The sequence below is a fragment of the Apteryx rowi genome, unplaced genomic scaffold, assembly GCF_003343035.1.
Source record: "Apteryx rowi isolate R43461 unplaced genomic scaffold, aptRow1 scaffold_670, whole genome shotgun sequence".
Taxonomy (NCBI): domain Eukaryota; kingdom Metazoa; phylum Chordata; class Aves; order Apterygiformes; family Apterygidae; genus Apteryx; species Apteryx rowi.
The window spans coordinates 299,933-322,540 of NW_020450950.1; the positions used below are offsets into that span (position 1 = coordinate 299,933).

The 22,608-nt window shown below is 38.0% G+C and overlaps 1 protein-coding gene across 3 annotated transcripts in view; it reads right to left on the minus strand.

The window, feature by feature from the left end:
- TRPS1 (transcriptional repressor GATA binding 1) overlaps nucleotides 1-22,608 on the minus strand; it is a 180,966-nt gene that overhangs the window by 132,929 nt on the left and 25,429 nt on the right. For all 3 annotated transcript variants that reach the window (XM_026085703.1, XM_026085701.1, XM_026085702.1), the window contains exon 4: nucleotides 18,160-18,763. In XM_026085703.1, the coding sequence (XP_025941488.1) occupies nucleotides 18,160-18,763 (604 nt within the window). The remainder of the gene's footprint in view (nucleotides 1-18,159; nucleotides 18,764-22,608) is intronic.

A 22,608-nucleotide genomic window follows, 5' to 3' on the forward strand; every position in this document is an offset into this window, starting at 1 on the left:
ATGAAATGTTTCAAATTTTAGCTAGAACCTCCTTTTGCCTTCTTGATTAAAGTCATACTAGTATTTCCCATTAACTGACAAATTATCTTTTGGAGACAGAGGAGTCATTAACTGCAGATATACCCAAATTCTGCTTCCTACCTGCAGTGCAATCACTGATAATGCTGTTATTCTGAAGAAGCAGAGGCAGGCACTCCTCTTACATTTATCACCTCCTGCAATTGCTATATAAAAGCAAGTGCGAACTTTAAGGAGGAGGAGCTGTAGCCTCTATCTGCAGTGTACATGTCTAGGCTTCCTTCAGTCATTGGATAAGTAGCCAGTTCAATGAATGGCAAAAAAGTGTGCAGTGCTCTGACTCTATAGAGAAATTTCCTTTAGGGTGAAGTAATTCGCTTCTTGTACCTCACAATTGTATTGTTTAAATCTGCACTGACTCCAAGAATCCTAGACAGCTAGCTCAGACATAGACACCTACATCACGGGAAGTTGAGATGAGTCCTGCTCTGGATGTCCATGGGATGGGGTAACTTCTGGGTGTTTTGCCTCCTAGAAGCAAATTCTGAGGATCACTTCCTAGAGTAGGAGTCCCAGTCAAAGCCAAAACTTCTATTTATTTCAGTGATATCAGGCCAGGTCAAATGGGGTAATAAAATAAAATGGGGCAACAGGCCCAGAAAGAAACCACTGCTTTTTGACCTGATGACTCTAGAATGACACCAGCTTCACACAAGGAAAGAAAGAGAGGGCTCCTTTGTCCTAATCCAATTTAAGTGTGATTGAAAGTGACATCCAATGTTAATTCCTTGTTTCACTTTTAGGGCCACAACTTAATCCTGCTTTTGGATTTAGTTAAAAGTTTCTAGCCTGACAGCAGCTTGCTGGATTTCTGAGTCCTAAGACATGTCTCATGTTCTCAGCCTGCACATTAGCCTCTGAATTCATATTTCACCTTAAATGTCTAAGTATGTCAAACACAAGATGTTAGGCAAATTCAATACAGTTCTCTGCATACATACATCTCTGTTCTGGCTTTCACCTTCTAACTGGGAACCTGCCATCTGCAGTACAAGGCATATCTTCTAAATGCAATTTTTAGTTCCCTGGCCATGTTCAGATAACTTCTTTAGAGGACTCCATCTGTTTTGAAGCTGTAATACACTTGTCTTCCTGCTGCTATCATCATAGTCTTCTCCCCAGCAAATTCACAAACTCCCTTAATGTGTCCTTTTTATCCCTCTTTGTAGTTAGAATGCCACATTCCATCTTTTTCAGCACAAAGGTACCCAGGTTATCTACAGGTAATCTTGGAGACCACTCAGGCTAGAGCAAAAATAAAGACTAACTCATTGTCAGATGTGTGGAAGTTAGAAGCAGTAGCAACATAATTTAGACAGTCCTTCAAGTTACTAAATGGTGGTAATGCTGGTCCAAAAAAAAGAAAAATGTTCAATTTCAAGAGAAAAATAATAAAATGGTCGTCCTTTTTTCTTGCCAACTAAAATGCCAACACAGACAATRGTCCTAAACACTCTATTAAATTTAAAATTTCAACAAAAATTAGGTGAAAGTTTCATTATTATTTGTACAACTATCCTTGTTGCACTGGCATAACCATGAGTGTATTTCAACCATTTGGAGCTGCACTGTTATTAATGGAGGACACCTAAATAGTCTTGTGGAGGAGATATGAGTGCTAAGAGCCTGCTGAACCCCTTACGGCCACTCAACAGTCTGCAGGTTTCTGAGAAACCAGGAACATGATTCTCCATGTAGAAAGGGCTTTTAAAGCTACAGAAGGATCACAGCAATTTTCTTAATCTGAGAGCTATGATTTCTTCACACTTTAAAGACTTCAAGAATAAATAGTATTTTCTCTCCAGGATTCCTCTAGGCTAAGCAATGCTGAACACAACGATCAATGATAAGGTTACAGTGGAGAAAACATAGACTTCTCTAATTTCATTCTCGCTGTTACTGTTTACATTAGCTGCATCACTGTCTCTACAGCCTCATAACTGAAATATATAAGTTCCCTCACTTAAATATTGCACATGGTATATAAAGAGCCAAGGGTTTTTTTTATATAACATATGGGTATATTCTGGGATTATACAGAGCTGGGAATACCATACTCTTCTGCCTTTGCACAATACAAAGAGAAACCTCAAGACTAATAGGAATTGGTCAGACAAAAATATTCTTTATGACATTTCTCAAAGGGCAAATACAACTGTTAAGCTTTCTTTTTTGTTTTTTTTTCTTTTTTGCTTCATCTACAAAGATATTGTAAATATATTTGAGAACACATGGACTAATCTTTTACATACACCCTTGATTCAGTCAATCCCCCCTCTCATTTGACACTGACTATAGACTTCTTAGTCATTTAAGTAAGTTTACATTTTTCCTAAGTTATTTCTAACAAACCACAGTTACATGGCAGGGAGATGAAAGGTTGAGCAAGATTCTAAAGGCTCATGAGTAAAGTCCCTAACAAGGCACAGCTGATCTACAGACAGACAGACAGACAGACAAAGATATCAACCATGTGTTGAAAATAAACAGTTTCAGTAAATTCTCTCGTGCTGGAGAAGAAGAGGAATAGCACGCTGACAATGTTTAAGGAGTGAGAATGACACTGCCATTTCTCTGGACCTGTGTTAGTCCAGTGATGTGAGTATGTTGTTTATACAGTTCCCATCTCATGTCTACATGGTGTTCTCACCATCCTGACCTGACATGAATGGTTTTAAAACCATTTGCTCATGTCAGAAGTGCGATAATATCTGAGGAAGCCAAATCTGTCTGTGAAAGAGCAGCTCTGATAGACAGCAATAAGTGTGTAATAGACATAAAAAATTTAGTTATTATTTATAAACCTTTCCGCTTCTGAAGTACCTCATGTCCAATATTCTCAAAGCAATTTGATAATATTCATAAATCTCAATGTTCTTTGGAAGTTATTATATAATAAAAATATGAATCAACAGAAGGACAACAGAAATTTGAATTTGTCCCAAATCATACAGCTTTTCCTAAGACAACGACTCTTGACTACTCCTACCCGATTATCATACACTAATCTTCTTTCTAGGCAACTTAACAATTGATATTAGACTTACAAGCACTAACCTGTAAACCGTTGTTTCATACACTGAGATGAATAAGCCTATCAGCATCAAATTTACCAGTTTCTGATAGACAAAGTCAGATTAAATATCCAGTCTCCTCCTAGCTATTGTGAAGTAAWATTTTCTTAGTGGTAATTTCTCATGCCGTTGCTGCAGTCAACATACGAAAACAGAATGCTGTAAATGTCTATATTTTATCAACTGCAATATATGTTTCAAAGCATTATAAATATTGAAATTGTCAGATCCCATAGAGTATGATATTTCCTATAAGAATACTCAAAAAGGATAAAATCAGTCCGGACATACACTTTTTAATGTATGCAGCAAATATTAACATTTACCATCATGAAAATTAGAGTCCTGATATTTTCAGTTAAATAAAAACAACAAAGAACTACCAGGACCATCAGATGCAGTGTGGATCTACACTTACTGTACTGGAACACCGCAAAAAAAACAAAATACAAGGACAGACTGAGCATATTGGATGCAGCTTAAGCTACAAAAAGCAGAGGCAAACTCTGTATATCGCAAACCTAGTAATACTTTTGGAACTAAAGTCTTCCACAAGCCATCACAGTGCTATTCTATTAACCTCAGCTTTTACTTCATTAACACTATCTGAATTTTATTCTTACTTTTGCAGGCCTCTTGCTGTCACAGATATCAGTTCCTATGAGTACATCTGCAACAAATGTCCATCTGTTAAAATTTTGCTACTGTTGCAATAGCTTTCTGCAGAGTGTAAACACCAAATGTAAAATGATAATTAACTCTACATTTTGGAGAACTTGTAATTTACATAACTGTTTAGCTTGTTCAAATGAAACCATACATAACAAACTCAGACAAGAGAAGACGGCATGTGTTAATAGGTATGTGTATTGTTCACCTACTTTACAAGTCAGTATCAGGAACATCAATTTTCAGGAGAACAGAGATGGTCACAATAGGGAATAGAGTATATTGGATAAGTAGTGATTTTCCATATTACTTTCACTTCAAGCACATACAGAATTTCTTTGGTATATTCATTGCATCCTACACTTTTGGGAAATCAATAAGCCAATTGCGGCACTAAGAAAAAATCGTATTTGTCGTATTTCAAAGAAAATCAACAATTCAACCATAACTTTTATGAAGAAATAACTCATGTTTAAGAATACAGCTCATGAATATTTTTAGCACYATCTCTTCAGAATGGATTACTGAGTAAAATACTTGTCAATATGATAAAGACTGGAGTATTAGGGCTGAAATGGGTATTTATTATTAGCATTATTTAAATATTTAACTAAGTTTGCTTAGTTGCTTAGTTTGCTTTAACTAAGTTTGTGCCCTGTTCTGAGCACTGATTGAGAAAGTATTTTATTTTCTAATCATGAAATAGGCCTATTGAGAAGTTATTACATTTTTTTACTTGATACATCACTTTTAATCAGAAGAAGTCTAAATGCTTCATGAAAATGGACAAACATACAAGAGACTAAAACTTTCATTATGGACTAAGGATTATTATTCCATAGATAATCAGGACCTGTATGATTAAATAAGAAACCTATACAGTTTCAGGAGGAAAATCCTCAGCTCTTGCAAACTGCAATTTCACGAAGTCAAGGCAGTCAAGACAGACAGACAGACCTATGCAAACCATCCGAGCTGGCGAGTCAAGGCAAGAGTCTTGGCAGTCAGGGAAAAGCCCAGAAAGCTCAAGTCTCTATTCTTCTCCAAGCTGAAAAGTTATGACAGGTTTGTTTGTTTGCTTTTCCACTGGGAATGTATTGCTTTTCCTGGCCTCCATCCTATCTTTCAGGAGGAAAGGGGAAAATTTGACTAAAAGAGAATATCACTTTAATTAATTCTGTTACAGTAAGGTCTTTCTCTTTTCTGACACTGAGAGGAATAAGCAAGAGAATATGTTCATTGCTGTTTCAGAGAATAAGAATTGTAGTTATCAATTTCTTTTTTTAAGATTTAAAGTAGATTATTTTTTAACTATATTATATATAGACTCAAATGATTATGGATGTTTGTAAAACAAAAAAAATCATAATTACCAGACTGAAAACAGATGCAGGTCAATGCAATGTAACACTTTATGTAACAATCAATAAAAATGTCAATACAAACAACTACTAAAGGCACCATATGACATTCCAATAGAAAAAAAAAAAAAAATCCTTCATTTTCTACTTAGAAGCTTTCCTTCCGTTATCAGCAGATGGCAAACAAATTACTAGTTCAATCCATATGTCTGTATCTGATAGACAGTGTTTTACAAGTCTGAAATTAGTTTGAAACATTTTGATGTTGGCCAGACTACAGAGGAAAACAGGATAACTTTGCCTATTAATGAAAAGTTGGTTTTGTCATAACAAATACTTCCACAAGCTACTACCCATCCAGGCTCATTCAGTCACTAAAGGAATTTGTACCCAAAGACATAATCTGTGTTTAACAGACTAACAATTTGTAGTTTCACCCATTCTGTTCTTCTGTTGTGCTCTAACACGTCTCCTTACACTCCGCGAGGTTTACTTAGTGGGGCTGATGAAAGAAATCAAAGCCATGAGAATATTTGGGGGAGGAAGGATATCAGATCACTAAGGCCATTTATGTGCACGCGAGTAGGCATTCATGAGAGAACCTGTTGGTGCAAAGACCATTCAGACCAATACCCTGTCTCCAACCATGGCAAAGTGCGAATATCTAGGAGAGAAGGTAGTTTAGAAAATTTTGTTTAATCTCTCCCCTTCAGGAAGCCTCCATTGATAATGGAGAAGATGCATCTTTTAGGAAATATGGCTTGAAAAGCCTACACTGTGCATATACCAGTTCATATACCAAATGGGTTTTTTTTTGGTATTTTTTCTTAAAAAAAAAGAAAAAGAAAAAGCTCAAAATCTGGGGAATTTCAACTACTTATACTACACAAAATTGTGAGTCCCATAAAAGATTAACTGGGTCAGGAGGAGGAGGGAGAGAACCAGACCAAGTTAAATAACACAGAGGCTACAGTGAAGCAACAGTGAAGTTATGTTTTCTTGCAACTTGTACAAGCAGGCAAAGAGGGAAGCAGATCTGTATGGATAAAAATAGCCCACAGAGGGAATCTGGAGGCATTGACAGGCAGATAGTCCACCAGACATATCTGCAGTTGTCAAAGTGCTGGGAGCCCGTCAACCGAGGCATCTGGATGGCACTTCTGTTAACTTCCCAATGCTTACAAAACTCAACTTCTTCGCCAAGGACCGACAAAACTGTCACAGATAAAATAATTCTCAATTTAGCATTTTTAAAAATGTTCTTTCTTCACAACAGTGAAGTACCTAGGGAAATGGTGTCCAAAACAGCTTACACTTCATTTGTTAGGAAGGATAACACTAAGAGAGCTTTCAAATACCTTTAGCAATGATTAAGCCTTCATTCTGGGCTGTCTGTTCACTTATGATATGTTTTAGAAGTTGTTCAGTCTAGAGGTCTACACCAATGCCAGCTTGGGATGCTAAAGATTAATGAAACATCTTCTCCTGAGATATACACAGTCCGTGACCAGATTTGATTAAACCTGAGTCTTATGTTAGAAAGAGTCACTTAGTGGACTCCTGATATCATACCAGGACAATCCAGATTGAGGGATCAGATTTAACAGACATCAACCATCCACTTAATTTCTGTAAAAGAAATCCCTAAGTCAAATCTCTGACAGTTGTTATGGATATCAATTGCATAGACCTCTACCCTTCAACTGTCTGGTTGGCTATTAGAAGGCAAGGGAAAACTGATTAAGTGATGATTAAGTTTACAGTCTTTCAGGCATGAAAGGAACGATTTAAAAATCAACCCAGATTTAAAACTTCTGCTAAGCAGTACATAATTTTCTGTAATGGAAAAATCAGTAAAGTTGGAACATACTCTTTGCTTTAAAAATGATTAACATTAGCCCTATAAACCATTTTGCTAAGTAACTACAGAAGACTGCGTGATCAGTGGAAAAGCCTTGTCATTTTTTAATTTTCTTTTGATTTCATTTGTACTTTTAAACCAGTAAACAGACTAGTAAAACACACATACACACAAAAACATAGGTAGGTGCCAAGATGTTTGCAAGAACCAGAAGCCTTGAAGCCTACAAGATTTTAATCAAGTTTTCCATTAACTCTTCCCACGCCTCACACCATGCATTTATAAGAATTTTAAGCAAAAGGAAATATTTAAGTTCTCTAGCTCAGTCAAATATAAAAGAATTTCAATAATATCCCAGCAGGTGCTGTGCTACTGTCAATGGACAGCTTTAGAGATGTTTGTCTTTACCATCAGCTGCGGGGAGGAATGCCAAATGACCACCATAGCTGAGTCCATTAACTGAATTCCAAAGACATGCTCTTCTCAAGAAACCAGCTGACTAAACTAAGTTCTAGAATAAATTCACTTTGGTTTGGAAATGTAGCTGCCAAGAAATAAGTATATCTCAGTATATTCTCTTCTACTTCGAGAGCTTAATGCCATGAACATTAAAGCAGTTACTATCAGAAAAAAACTCATAAATATGTAGAGATATTATTCTCCATATGTCTTATAAAGGGGATAATAGTGGTATATTAAGTTTTGCTTTGATTTTAAAGCTTTCACCTTGTGGTGTCTGCCTTACAGCCTTTTAGTCATGTACGGACTGGAGCAGCAAGAGCTTTGAAGCGCCCAACATTCAGTGAAGTTTCTAACATTTTTTAATAAGTCTGAAGAGGTTTGTAGGTGATTTACTGTAATTTCAGAATAAGCTCAGAAATTCACCCAAACACAAAAAGATACAGTTTCTTCATGAAAGAATGAGAGAGAGTAATTTGAACACAGTATCACTTTTGGGGTGGGAAGGAGGGGGAACGTCAGGAAAATACTTTGGCAGCATGACCAAGTGAAACTTAAAATAGTGTGTATATAAATGATGATACCCAGAACTTTAAGGGAAACAAGAGAGAGTTTTGCAGAGATGAGTTTCATTTATTTGCCACCAGTAAATATAGCTTGTCATTCACAGATGATTTTTATAATTGTAATGAAGCAGCTGTGATCAAACTCTATTTGTAGCATCATAATAAATTTGCCCCCCACCTACTAAAATTAGTTCTAAGCATCCAAAATTCCCATTTGAACATCTGACTGAACAAAACAGGCATTTGTCCATGCCAAAAACTGGAGGAAATAGACCTAAAATATGCCATTTTCTCAMCAGAAATTGTAGGCTCCCAGAATAACATGTGAATTAAAACCCATTCCAAGCTTGTTTGCATTGCTCCTCATTCCCATTCATAACAAATTCCTTGACAAATGTTCTGATTATTTCTCTTTTTTTTTTTCCTTGCTTTTTTATTTAAACATAATTTTCAAATCACAGACTGTCTTGCGAGGAGAAACAGTCGATAGTGCAACCCATCTGAAAACGGAGAGGGTGGAATTTTACTCTCAGCAAGTGCTGGAGGCAACTTGACATGATTAAAGACTGCAGTTGAAGACATTGTTAAAGGCGTCTTCCCATAAGTGAAAATGTGTAGTTTGCCACTATACACATCAGAGGCACACAAACCAAAATGAGGTCAAAGTCAAACAAGAAACACAATACCCTGCTTCAAAAAAGTTCCTGCTTTCTCTTCTTTTCAGGCTGAAGGAGAAAAGAATACTTTTAACAAAGCTTAAAATAAAGATTTTGATCCATTACCTATTTTTTTTCTCTTTTGTTGGTACTTCTGCACCATGTTACATCATAATGCCCAGTAAAGTTAACCAGCAATATTGATTCAGGATGCCCATGGATCAGGCTCTTCATGCTTGATGTTCTATGAAAGGACTTGATTTGACTCTTAAGGAGGAATCCGAGTGGCACAATCACAATGGTATCATAAACATATTGTTTAAACAATCTGGAGGGTTCCAAAAAGCATTGGCTTTCTGCAGAATTTCATTTTATTACCAAAGAAAAACCCAAACAGCTGAAAAAGAAAAAAGAAAAGAAAAGAAAAGAAAAGAAAAGAAAAGAAAAGAAAAGAAAAGAAGAGAAAAGAGAAAAGAGAAAAGAGAAAAGAAAAGAAAAGAAAAGAAAAGAAAAGAAAAGAAAAGAAAAGAGGAAAAGAGAAGAGAGAAGAGAAGAGGAAAAGAGAAGACAAGAAAAGAAAGGGAAAGAAAGGGAAAGGAAAGGAAAGGAAAGGAAAGGAAAGGAAAGGAAAGGAAAGGAAAGGAAAAAGAAAAGTCTCATCCTGAATTTTAACTAAAACAGAAAATACTTTGATTGAGATATGCTGCAGCACTCCCCTGGAAGGGGTAGTTCAATGCTCTCACGTCTCCTGACCCCCACACAGGGCAGACACCCTTGTTTTGTTTCATCTGCCTCGATGCACTGCGCTCGCAGAACTTGCACACGGCATCTCGCTGGCTGGGAGACTCTGGATTTCATCCCAAAATGTGTAAACTAACCAGAGGTAAAAAAGGCAAATGGGAGCCTCAGGACCCAAACCTCAAATCCCACGAGATACTGCAACAGCGCTCTCTACTCAAAATATTTGTCCCTCATACTACAGTATATTGATGTTCAATTTGTCATAAACATTGCCGTAGAAGAAAAAAATGTTCTAATATTAATTAAATTTTTAAAAAAAGTTTCAAATGTCAGGGAAGTCCACATAATCAGACTTTATCTGACACAGGCATACAGTGACAACAAACAGGGAACAAAAAGCACGAGGGACAGCTCTCCCGATCACCCGGACTCACCCACAGCAGCTGCACAGGAAGAGTCTGTCTCAGCTCTACCTATTGCATTTATCTATCCAGCGACTCCAGTACTGCACAGCACCTGGTTTAATGCATCTCTATTCACTTTGGAGATTGGAAACTGCCCCTGTGCCCATTTTACAGACAGACTCAAGAGACTAAGGCCTAGATCCTCCAAGAAATCATTCAGAATTAAGTACCTTAGCTCAGAATTAAGTATCCTTAAATAGCACAAATGTAATTTACCAACTCTACTAGAGCAAACACACATCAGAGCAGCAACCCCCAGGCACTAGGTCAGCAGTCCAAACTTAAACTTCTTTCCTCTTCATTGAAACAGCACACTAGCGTACAGTTAGAAATGCTCTCCAAGATGGCTCTGTAACTTGAGCAACATGGGGCCTTCATTAATATGCTATAGCATTACATATATTCTAATACTATATATAATAGTATAAGAATAATATTTGCAAATATCTGGCAGCATAGGAATACACAAACTCAGCAAAGCTTTGAAGTTTTAATTTCAAGGTTGGCAAGCTCTCTTGTTTTCTGCAAAGAGCCGTATAGYCCAAGCTGCCACTAAGCCATTTCCTTCAGAAACCTATTACTGTACCCAGAGCAAAAAGAGAAATTGTCCTTATCCTTCTCCTGTCTTTGCATCAATGAGACCCAGTCTGAACCTATGGTTTTAACTGAACTTTAAATAAACAATGTAACATGTAGTGTGGAATATATTTATTTATGCATGCATATTTCACATATTATTATATCACTTAAAATTTTCTTTACAAAGGCAACACAGATTATAAGATTCCCTAAAAAATGTATAATGCTACTAGAAAAATGCTTAGAAAAACATCAACAGAACCATTTGGCCATTATAAAGCTTCATTTTAAAAACAGAACTTGGTACAAGAAGTAAATGAATTATATTAGGCAGGAAATTGTTCACTAAATCAATTGTACTACACTAGAGATCTTAAAATTAAGACCACTTACAAGGTAGCTACATGCATATTTTGAGGAGTGCTAAGGTAACAAAAATAGTTCTATTAAACCGTTTGCATATTTCACATATATATTTCTGTTTCAGCACACATCTGTTCATATAATAGAACTATTTTCCATAGTTGTCATTATTAATTGGGCACATTAACCCCTAGATACATCTATGGAAAAATCCCAGAACATGTGTATGCACTGTTTATTCACAAATCTGTTTTTAACTCTTTACCATTTTGAACTTGTTCAGATGTGGAGAGCATCTGGATTTCTTCAAATCAATTATAATTACGGTGATCCACTCTTAGTCCAATAAATTAAACATTTATTTGCTGTCTATCATAATATCCCTCCTCTAAAAGAGTGCATTTATTGTGCCTTTCATAACCAAAGTACATGTACAGGGCTGTCTGAAATTCAGCACAGCAAGCAACTCTGCACTTCCAGATGTCAGAGGTATCTTCAGACAGCTTTTCACTGTTCAACACCATGCTACTTCAGGCAAAAATAGAATTATGCACAATCCTTGCCTGCATTCATCTATGAAATTTAATTTTCCATTGAAAATCCACAAGTTAGCAGCAAGTTCTGCCCTCGGACATGAATGTGTTTCCTATCAGTTTGGCAGAATTTATCCTTAGTTTCTAAAAACAATTCAAGCTTCCATCTCACTGCAAGTACATAATCTAATGCTCAGTACTCATAGAAATAAAGAATAATAGAACTATGTGATTGTTGTAGTTTTTATTCAACTTTTCAAAACTTTGGAAAAGATCGGCTCATTTTTGAGACAAGCCTGCCTGTTGCAGGCGACGTTTACTTTCTCGCAAGTTTAAGCAACACCGCCCATTGACAGCTCCCGTGTTGTTTAGACTGCGCCGAGCGCTTCGCGTCGTTGTTTGCACTCRCAGCGCCCACAGCTGTACTCCATACCCTTACGCTATTCTCCCTCATACTATAACCGAGTCCCGTCTATGGTGAGCACAACTTAAAAATAAAACTCAGGAATGTATTTAAAGCCTGTAAATAGAAGAAATAATAATAATAATAAATGTTGCTTTGCAGGATTAGGCGTCGCCTAAAGGAATACTGTTTCCTCATTCACTTTGTCCAGTTTGGATCAATGGGAGCAGCAATGAGGGTTGCAGCACTGGGCTTGCTGGCAACCCAGGAGAAGAGCCGGGAGCAGCGCCAGCGGCGCGGTGGCACCAACAGGCCCCGGCCCCCGTGCGGGTCGCCTCGCGGGCACCTGCCGCTCAGGCTCTGCCACGTACCGCTCGAGCGGCTCCAACGCATGCCTAGTGCCAGGCACGTCTCCTCGGAGGCAGGGGACCGAGCCCTGGCCGGACACACGGCCAGCCCGAAACCTGGCCGGCGGCACCTCCGTGAGGAAGGCGAAGCGCCCTTCTGCTGCTTCTCGCCAAAAGCCCCGCTGAGACACCAAACATCGGACCGGCGAGAGCAAAAGTGAAGCTCTCCCATCCGAACCAATGGGGGTAACATAAAACGGAGTTAATCACATCTGACAGTGCCCGTCACCGTATTTCGGCCTTTCGCTCCAACTGCAGAAGTCCCGCTTTTGTCCTCGGCTTCATTACCGCCTCCCCAGCCCAAGCGAAGGAGCTTGCTTTAAATCCTGAATTATGTCGGTTCTCTCCGCTCGAATCATTGCGTTACTGATCAGAGCAGCTCCGACAAGCACGGCGGCTCACGAGGGGGCCCTGCAACAGGCTCCCCAGGCCTCTGCTCCACACACTGATTCACCCTTCGCAGCCAGCACTTTGACGCAGCAGCTACCCCTCTGCTTTATTACAGCGCCACGCCCGATTAATGATTTTATCATTTAATTCGCTTTGAAACCACATTGTGTGAAAGAAGAAATAAATTAAAAAATACGCGTCGACGGGTGGGTAAATGCGTCCGAGGCGGGGCTGTCTCTCCGCACGGCAGGCACACCCCCCACAAAAACCAGAAACATGCCTTTAATTGGGCAGGTTAACATTTTTCTAAAAGTTACTTTCTAGTCCTATCTGATCACTCTGCCATGATGAGTAATGCAAAACATTCAATTTCTTGTGAGTTTGGTTCCAGTAGTTACTAAAAGGAGCCAAGTACATGTTTGTTTCTAAACTCCTTCAAACCTTCAGAAAGTTATTTTAGCTTCATTTGCAATCCCTTCACCAGTGTGGGGATTTTACCCGGCTTGGTTTTGCACAGGAAACACACGGCTGCAAAACCGTTTCTAATCAAATCCTGTCTTTATTTTGCCACCTTCCTTGCTGGCCGATTATTTCACTTTTCCAGGATGCAGTCATATTTAAAAAGTACCCCCCCCCCAACACTGCCTTGTGGAAACAGGTGCTTCTAAAAAACTAAAGGACTTTGGCAGCTCTTTGACCTAACATAGCTGTGTGCATTAGTAAGACACAGTGCCTGCTGAGTTCCCCTGAGTTAATTAGAGGACCCGTATGGCAATGAATGGCCTTGACTATAAATACTTCCTGAAAGATCTCTAACAGAGTCAGAGGAAATGGGAAAAAAATGAGATGCAGCTACAGAGAACCTATTTCAGATGTTTGCTCTTTAAAGAGCTGCTTTTTCTTCTCTCCCCCCCCCAAAGTGGCATGCAGTATCCAAGATCTTCACCAATTAAAATATAAGATGCATGATATGATTATATGCCTTAAATTTAATTCTGTAGATCACCATTAAGATGCTGCTATCAAAATAGGGTGGGGGCAGGATGCGATGGCAAAGCACGCAAAAAACTTCCATCCTTACACTGCAGTGACCACTCACAAATTAAGTTTAAGCTGAGATTCATGACACTGACACTGCTAAGAAAATATCTTGTGTACTTGAACCTGCTGGTATTACTTCTTGCGCTACTATTAAAGGCAGCAGCAATACTTCTATCAACATCAGAAAGAGGCAGGTTTTACCTCAAAGGTATGTTATCCTTCTGGCCAAGAATTTCGTGTTTATAAACACAGGAGAAATATTTTGGAAATCATAAAGGCCAGTTCGGCATTTCCACTGCATTGCAGGAGCCTGGCATCTATCCCTTCAGATAACAGGAGCCAATACTTTATCATAGAAAATAGTGATTCACTACTAGAGATTACAGCTGATATATACTGCACTGATACTAAATAAATCAATCATACCTGATTTTATTGATATATACTTATACATCTATTGCCTATTTTAAAATAAACTCTGTCAACCAGCCACACAGGAGAATGCAAAATAGGGAAGAGAGAAGACCTTTTTCCGATTTCCTCTCTCCCAAATTTAAAGACATATAATCAGCTCTAGACAGAACACTATATGAAGTGTCAGAAGTGTAAATATCACAGATGAAACCTAACTGTTGTTAAAGTACATGGAAATTTTCTTGAAAACCCCTGATTGCCTGCAGTGTGGAAACAGTCCAATCATGCATGTTGCAAAATATTCACAGTATAAACATAGAGCTGATTTCATCCTTCACCCCTCATATAAAATGCTTGTGGCACATGTTAACATAACTTCAGTTAGACATTTAATATTAGTCTGAAATCTGCCTTTGATAAAAATCACCAATATCTTTGCAATTGTCAAAGCTCTCTCTCTCTCCCTCTGAGAGTACACGAATCTCCCTGTTTTACATAAATTATGATTAATTCACAGACATCTTCATATTCCTTTCAGGCATATGAGATGCTGGAGGACACACTGCTCAGTAGTATTCTGCATCTGTGCTGGCTAAACTATGATGTGAAGGAAGAGTGTTTGCCCACAGCTTTAGGCTAACCAGGTCTGTATATAGATCTGAAGGCTCAGGCTGCAATTCCAAATTTTGTGGAAAACTTTGTACTACAGTGTCCACACATAACAAAACCAGACACTTCATTTAAAATCAGTTTAGCAAAAAGTTCCTGCTGTCCAGGATCAGCATTGTCAAAGCATTAAACAATCTGCCTCGCTCAGAGTCTGCTGGCTGCCAATGTGCTACCCAAAAAAAAAGGAACATTTTTGCATCTCAATAGACTTTCCAGTATCAACAAATCTTCAAACTATAAAATCTGCTACTCTAAGGAAGAGCAGAAATAATGTCTACATTGTACCATGCTGAGGCACATTTTTTTGTAATTCCCATTTGCAAAACATACAGATTCGCTGTAAGTACAGCTGCTGGAAACATTTTAATAAGAAAAATAAATGAAAGCTACTCACAGAAGTGTAACAAGCCCCTGAGAAAGATTCTGTTACATGCACACAGCTTGCAACCTCTCGCTGCGGGAAAAAGGGGCGCCTACTGCCTATGCGTGAGCGCACACGTGCACAGTTCAAATTATTGCCATCGCAGTATCTCAATCAACTGAAAGGTGTTTTAGCCACGCAAAAGAAATAAAAATCCTATCCTAATGATGGCCATGAATAACTACTGTTGCACAGAGACTGGGGAAGGAACACGTCCATCAGGCATTGAAGGAAAACAAGAAAGCAGCCCAAAAACAGCTTACAGAACATACAAAGCTGAAAAGCACTTGAAATAATTTACCAAAGTTTACAATTCTACTGCATTCATTAGAGAATTACGTGAGCAATTGTAGATTGTCATCCTCTCCCCAGCTGATCTGTATGGTCTTTGATACTTTATTAAAATGCTAATAACTGCTATGATAAACTCAGGTTCTAGAAAACTGACTTGCAATATTAACCTCTATCTATAGGAAAAAAGTGTGAAAAACACTGTCTCCTCCTCTCCCTTCCCCCAGGCATCGTAACAAGAGATCTAAAAAATGAAAAGCACATGCCATTACTGCTACTGTTTAAATCATTACAAAGCATTCTTAATAAACAGAACCACTTTATAAATACTGAATACACAGTACTACTAAAGGGATGTGTTAGATGTTTTCAGTCCACTTCTCACACYGTTTATCCACTGAGTAATCCCACATTTTTCGCTTCCTCTGTGTCAATCTTTGAAAAACACAAAACGAAGGTGTCTACAGTCATTTTATTACAGGTTTTGTCTCCTAGTCACCAGTCGTCCTGGGATACAGTGTTTTGCATGAGAATTCATTATATGACCCCAGAAGTATGTATTAATTTTACGCTTTGTTTCTAGAAAGGCCCAGCTTTTAGCATAACGTTAACTATGTCTACTATTTTTTTCACATTAGAAAGATTATAAAGAGGATTATAAAAATTAATTTTTTTCCAGAATGAAAGATTTTTCCTGAATAATTGCAAATTCTGCCTAGGCCAAGCGAGATTCAGGGCATACATAGTATCAGACACAAAGCTCCCCATCACTTTGTCTCTGTACTTAGTGGCTTAAGTATTTCAACCCATTACTCTGTCCACAGGAAACTAGATCAAGAATAAAATAAAGGAGTTAGGTTTCTATGATCATTTTCACTGATCCAAGGGAATATCCATCTTACTGAAGATAAGAATTAATATCAAGGTACTTCATATTTCTGAAAATCCACTAAGTGATCAAAATACTGACTTGAAAACAAACATATTAGCATTTTTATATATAGACATTAAAAAAGTATCTGAACTTATTTTAAAGAAGGGTGTAAAAAGCATCCACCTTCACTCTTGCCTTTTTCATTTGCCAATGGCTAAAAAAGTAGTAAAATGAAACCATTATATTGTTAAGGTTTTAGGCTCCAGCCAATGAAGCAAATTTAGATCTTTATAGAGTTGAATCTTCATATTAACCAGTCCCTTTGCAGATTTTTGTTTACTTATTTTTTATTTTTTATTTCTATAATAGAAAATTTTCAAAAATAAATGAAATTTACTTCTGTTCTGATATCCCCAAATATAAATGGCTCCTCTGGCCAATACGTCTATGAACTGTGAAGACACACTACAGAAACTGAGTGGGATGCAACTGGTGCTGTATGTACAGCATGAATTCCACTGCTAGTCAGATATATGTATATACATATTTGTATTTTTTTTTAGCGGAGGAGAAAAATATAAAACTATTGTGCACAATGAGCACACACAGAGATTTGCAGTAGGGAACTTGCCATCCCATGACCATTTTTTATACAGTTAAAAGCTGACATCACTAACTCTTCATGGCCTGTAAGGCACAAAGGCTGTGGCCCCCTTAAACTGCATGTAGACTTTAAGGGGCAGAGACATTTTTTATACTTAGAATAATTGTAATATTTTTAACACGGCTGACTTCATACAAAAAGAGCCATTGAGATTTATGTATGTATTCAGAGAGAGATGTACATATGCATAATCTTAGCAGACTGTGGAATAAAACACTTATCTTGACTTTTGTATTCTTCTGACATGTTCACTCTTACAGTAATGGATATTATGGTTATAAATGTTCTTACAAAAGATAATAAAGAAAACAGCTGATCATCGCTTCCAATCTAGTGAAGTTTGTCTGCAGACTGACCACTACTGTAACAACTTCCTAACAGTCTGGATGGGGAGCAGCCCCTTGAAAAATACACTGATGTCTCAAGGAGCAAAACACTTATTTTTCTCCCTGTTCAGCTCCTCAGGATTTGAGAGTTCTTCTAACCTCAGATTTCCCTACAGTGGAAAAAACATACCTTAAGCAAAGTGGAAGATCTTTATATATAGCTTTTTTTTAATCAAAAAAAAAGAATAGCAATTATTTGGTACAATGAATATTCACTCTTTCTTATAACCCAATTTCCTTCCTTTTCTCTTTTTTTTGTGCTTCCAAGGCAACCAGACAAGTGTCAAAATGTATATGCAATTATGCTGCTTTGCAAAAAAGAGGTTACTTTTTATTAATATTTGACTCAGGTTTCATATTCTTAGATATTTAATAATGCAAAATCTTGCTTAAGTGTGAACTGTCACACCACCTCAAAATTTAAGAGGTGATTAGTTGTTTTAATATAACAGATGTGCAGCCTTCTGGGGTTCTAAACCTTCTTTTTTCAAATGCATCATCAACCTGCGCAATTAGCAGGAATGATTAAACAAAATTCAATCAGAGCTAAATAGCAAAAGCAAAAGCACTTGCTTACTAATACTGCATCAATATATACAATGTTTTATGCAAACACTTTGGAACATTTACCTGCCAATTTAGCTCTAGTAGTTTGAATCTTTGAGTTTTTCCTCAATTTTTTTTGCCCCCCCCCCCCCCAAGCATGGAAAAAACCATCACACTGGAACCGAAGAAATCGCTTGCATGCTTAATTAAACGCAATTTTGGAAAAAGCAGAAAATGAGAGCTTCCTACCCGTAATAAGGACTGGGATTCATCCTTTGACTTGCTGTCGCCGGATCCCGGGTACTGCTGTGCGAGCTGCCCGGCCTTCTCCGCCGCTCCGGCTGCCACCCCCGGCAGGAAGCCCTTGCTCTCCACAGCCAAGCCGTACATGGGCCGCGCCAGATGGGCAGCTTCAACATTCGGACTATCCCGTAACGGCTTTGGCTGCTCTTGCCCAACGGACACTGGGGTCAATAAGCCTAAACTCGTTTGTGTATACGATGGGCTCCCCCTCAACATGTCCGTTCCTCTCCAGGGCACGCTGCGAAGATCATCGCTGGGGCTGTCAGTCCAACCTTTGTCCTTCAGCACTTCCTTCTCCTCTATCTTCTCCCTCTTCACTATGCTGTCAGATAGGGGCTCCCCCATTTTGGGGTCTGGGTTAATGAGACTGTAGACCTTGAGGTCAATTTTTGGCTCCTCCTTGATGGACGAAACGCCGTGGCTGTCCTCCCCGTTGGCCGTAGTGACGTCCATCTCCTGACAGTGCACAGTGTTGAAGTGCTCGAGTAGTGACTGAGTGTCAACAGCCGTGAAGCTGCACTGACGGCATTTGTAGCAGTTATGCACTCTCCTGCAAGAACATAAGAAGCACATTAATGTTAAGAGTCTCCCCTCACCCTTCCCTCTCTTGGTAATTTTACCTAGCAAGATGTGCAAGCAGAAGAAAATAAATTGGACTTACAATATGATTCACTCTAAATAAAGAAGGCAGATTTACTTTGTTGTCTTATAAAATACATACAGTAAAAATCCTGCTGCTAGTACAACTGGGTTTTTTTCTCCCACGCTTTGGAACAACCTCCTATTGTTCATTCCTACTCCATTTCTTTATTCAGAATTTCATATAATATTCACCAGAATTCTGTATTATTTTTCCTCTTCAGTTTGCAGCAATGCACTTTTCACTTTTTGTTGTGGTATAAGCACTGGAGTAACTCATTTTTTCCAACAAAAATTAAATAGTTAGAAGAGGATATATTTCTTTGTATAAAAACACTTTGTATAATTTAAATCTATGTTAGAAAGTTCAAATGCTTAAAAAATTGCTTTGCTTTTCACCAATTACAAGTATATTTGGTTGACAAAGATAAATGTGCATGGAGCTCTGGTTAACTCACAGATAAGAACACACCAGGGGATGGAAGGTTTTATACAAGAAACAATACTTGTTTGTTTTCTGTGCACATTTAACACAGCTTTAGAGGATGCTGCTCTGAAGGAGAAGCTAAATAGCTGGCTGCTGACATTACAAACTGCATTTTCCTGTCAAATATAGAAGCATTTGGGTGAAGCACAACAGGCAAAGAAACAACTGAGCTGCGATACAGCCTGCTAAAACCTGTGGAAGAGCGTGGAATAACGTGCCTTCCCAGTCTCAGTCTGAAAGCCTATATAAAGTGCTGCCTTACTAAATTATGTAAAGCATATGTTCCCACATTAGAACAGCATGTTACCAGTTTGCTGTACCTACTGTAGGAACAGCACACTTTTTATGAGCTATATAACGTTATTGTGAATATTTGTTTACAGCACACAAGTGGTCCGAGGCCGCGCTGGGGATCCGGGCGCCGCCGCGCTGGGCATCGCCCCAACGCGGAGGGAAACCCAGTCCCTGCCCTTGCCCAGAACGTGCAGCAAGCTGCAGGAGCTCCTGCCCGCAGACACACTCGCGCCTCCACGCCCCGAGCCCTCACAGCCCCAGCGGGGTCCGCGGCGAAGCTCAGACACGAGCCTTTGACTATCCACACAGGACAAAACTTGTAGGAGAAAGCGGTTACTGCCCTGACAACTCCGATCGTTCGGATTAATTCTCTGGAGGCCAAATCCGAGTCTCAGCGAAGTCAATGGCAAAACTCCCGCTGACTTCAGTAAGAGCAGGATTTGGCTCTAGGTGCATCTGTGTAACTGGAATGATATACAAAATGTCCCTTTTCAACTGTGAGAGTTTAGCAGGGACAACTTGCCAAACTTAGCAGAAAAGCCTTGTCTTCCTTCTTTCCTTTTGTTGAAAAAACAAACCATATGTTATTTACATTGTCTGATTTTTTTGCAGTTGTGTCAGCGTGCAGACATGAGCGCACATTCAAATTCAAGCCTTCTAGCCCTTGTGTAATATCAGTTTTCTTTTTGTCATTTTCAGTATTTATGTTCAATTTAAGGGACTAGATGGGCTCGTTCAGTTGTGCAAAAAATATCGTCAGCTATTCTCCATGTAGCCTTATGGCAACAGTATCTACTTGTGGGAGAGAAAGCTGTGGGTTAAAATCCTGTTCTGGCTGTGTTCCTTTTTTTCATTCTACAATTGCTTTTTATTAAAATCAGCTTGTCTCTCAATGCGACACTAATATATTCTCTCTTGCAACTTAATTCTTTTTCTAAACCCAGCTTAATTCTCTTCTGAACCAAAAAAAGAGAGAGTGCTATCTGATCAAAACCATTTTGCAAATACAAAAAGCCAAGTTATAAGGAGGGTCAGCCATATAAAGGTGGGATAGCATCAGGGAAGTCCAAGTTAGAAAGGGACTAGTTATCTTAAAAGCCAAGTTAAACAAGACACCATTTGGGGCTAATGGTTCAACCCCACACACTCCCTATGTGAAAGTTTATCAATCCTTTGGGAGGCTACTTAGCCGTAAGCGTCTCTTGTTTAACTTGGCTATTTGAATGGCTAACGCCCTTTTTTAACTTGGCTCACATCAACAAATATCACACCTTCAAACAGCTGATCTTTTTCTGCCTAACTTACCTTTTTTTTCTTTTTTTTCTTTTTTTACATGCTGGCTAAATGTTTTTGATCAGGAGTTGCATGTACCACACTTATTAGGCCACAAACAAATGTGGAGTATTAGATATAGTCTTAACTCCACCACAAAATAGCTTTATTACTTTAAATGTTTATTATTTTAAATTATTCTTAATTTATTATTCAACATTTCTTAGTTTGCCTATGGAATTGTGACAGGAATTCCCATCACGTGGAAAAGACTAGGACTGATTTAGATAGGTAGTAACCACAGATGCTTTTTGTTTAGATCAAGTACTTTTCTAGTATGCAATAAAATTAATCCTTGATGTTAATGTTACAGATTTTCATATTTCACATAGGTTTGTCCTATATGCTGGTTCTATCTAAAAGCTCAAAGAGCAAGCTAAGGTTTGGAACTGTCCAATATAAGTCATAATCTCAAATCTGAAAAAGCAGGTCGTTTCAGAAAATAATAATAATAACCATCTAATAATGAACTTAAAAAAAATTGGAAACTATTATTTTTTCCTAGAATAAGACATAAAAATAAACTTGTTTTCATCTCTGATTTTTTCACCCCAACCTGACTGCAATCAAAGAATAAGTTGGCAAAGTTTTATTTCTTTTTATACAGAATTTAAATCTACCACCTGTTTTTAAAGGCCCAAATTCCTCCTAGGTTGTGTACAAAACTCTCCAAAGCTAAACAACAGAATTTTAAAAATTCCAGCTTGCATAATACACAATAAGCACTCCTGTGCATTACTTTGAAGTTACAGTTTAGCTAGACCATGGTTATATCATCTGAAACTTTGAGCTTCTCAGGTATAATACACTACATTGGTATACAGCTGATCAGTGTTCAAATGAGAGGTGCTTGAGGAAAATCTAAGCATGGAAGCAAGCGATGTAAATGAAGAAGCAAGTATCATTCTCCCTTTTATGACCTTGCTGATAAATGATTCAAGTAAGCTAAGAGCAGGCTCAAGCCATAAATTCACATCATCTTTAATATCGCTTTAGGAAGGCAATGTCATACCATTCATTGATGTCATTTAGTATTACTATTATCACTACAAAATAAATCAAATACCTGATTATTTGTGGACATTAAAACATTTATGACCCAATCACAAGATTAAATGTCAAAGAATTCTGGCCAAACCTTTGCGGTTCTGTTACATCCTGCCAACTTAATAATATCCTGTTGTTATTTATTTGTACGCAAACATACTTGAGTTAGGTGCTGTAAGATATAAGGATTTTGCCTTGCGAAAGCTTGAAGTTGGAGAGATTAGATGTCTTTTTTTGATGGATTTAATGTTCTTTACTTGAGATTTCTAAGAGGCTGCGATACTCTTGACACTAGCCAGTTGTTAATTAAGTCTTGTTGACATACTTCTAACTAGTCTGAAGAATTACAAAACCTCATCCTCTACAAAACAAGTTATTAAAAAAAAAAAAAAAATTACCTGAAGACATTTCTATGCTTTAGGGCACAGAAAATATTCTGGTTAAAGATATGGCTGTCATATTGCTACTTTTTTTTTTTGTATGTGAGTACTTTCATTATGAATATAATAGTTACTAATATTTCTAATGAAAACACATGCTTGTAAGACAGCTTGCTTTTGGGATGGGTGCTACATTAGGGCTTGTGGGGAAAGGAA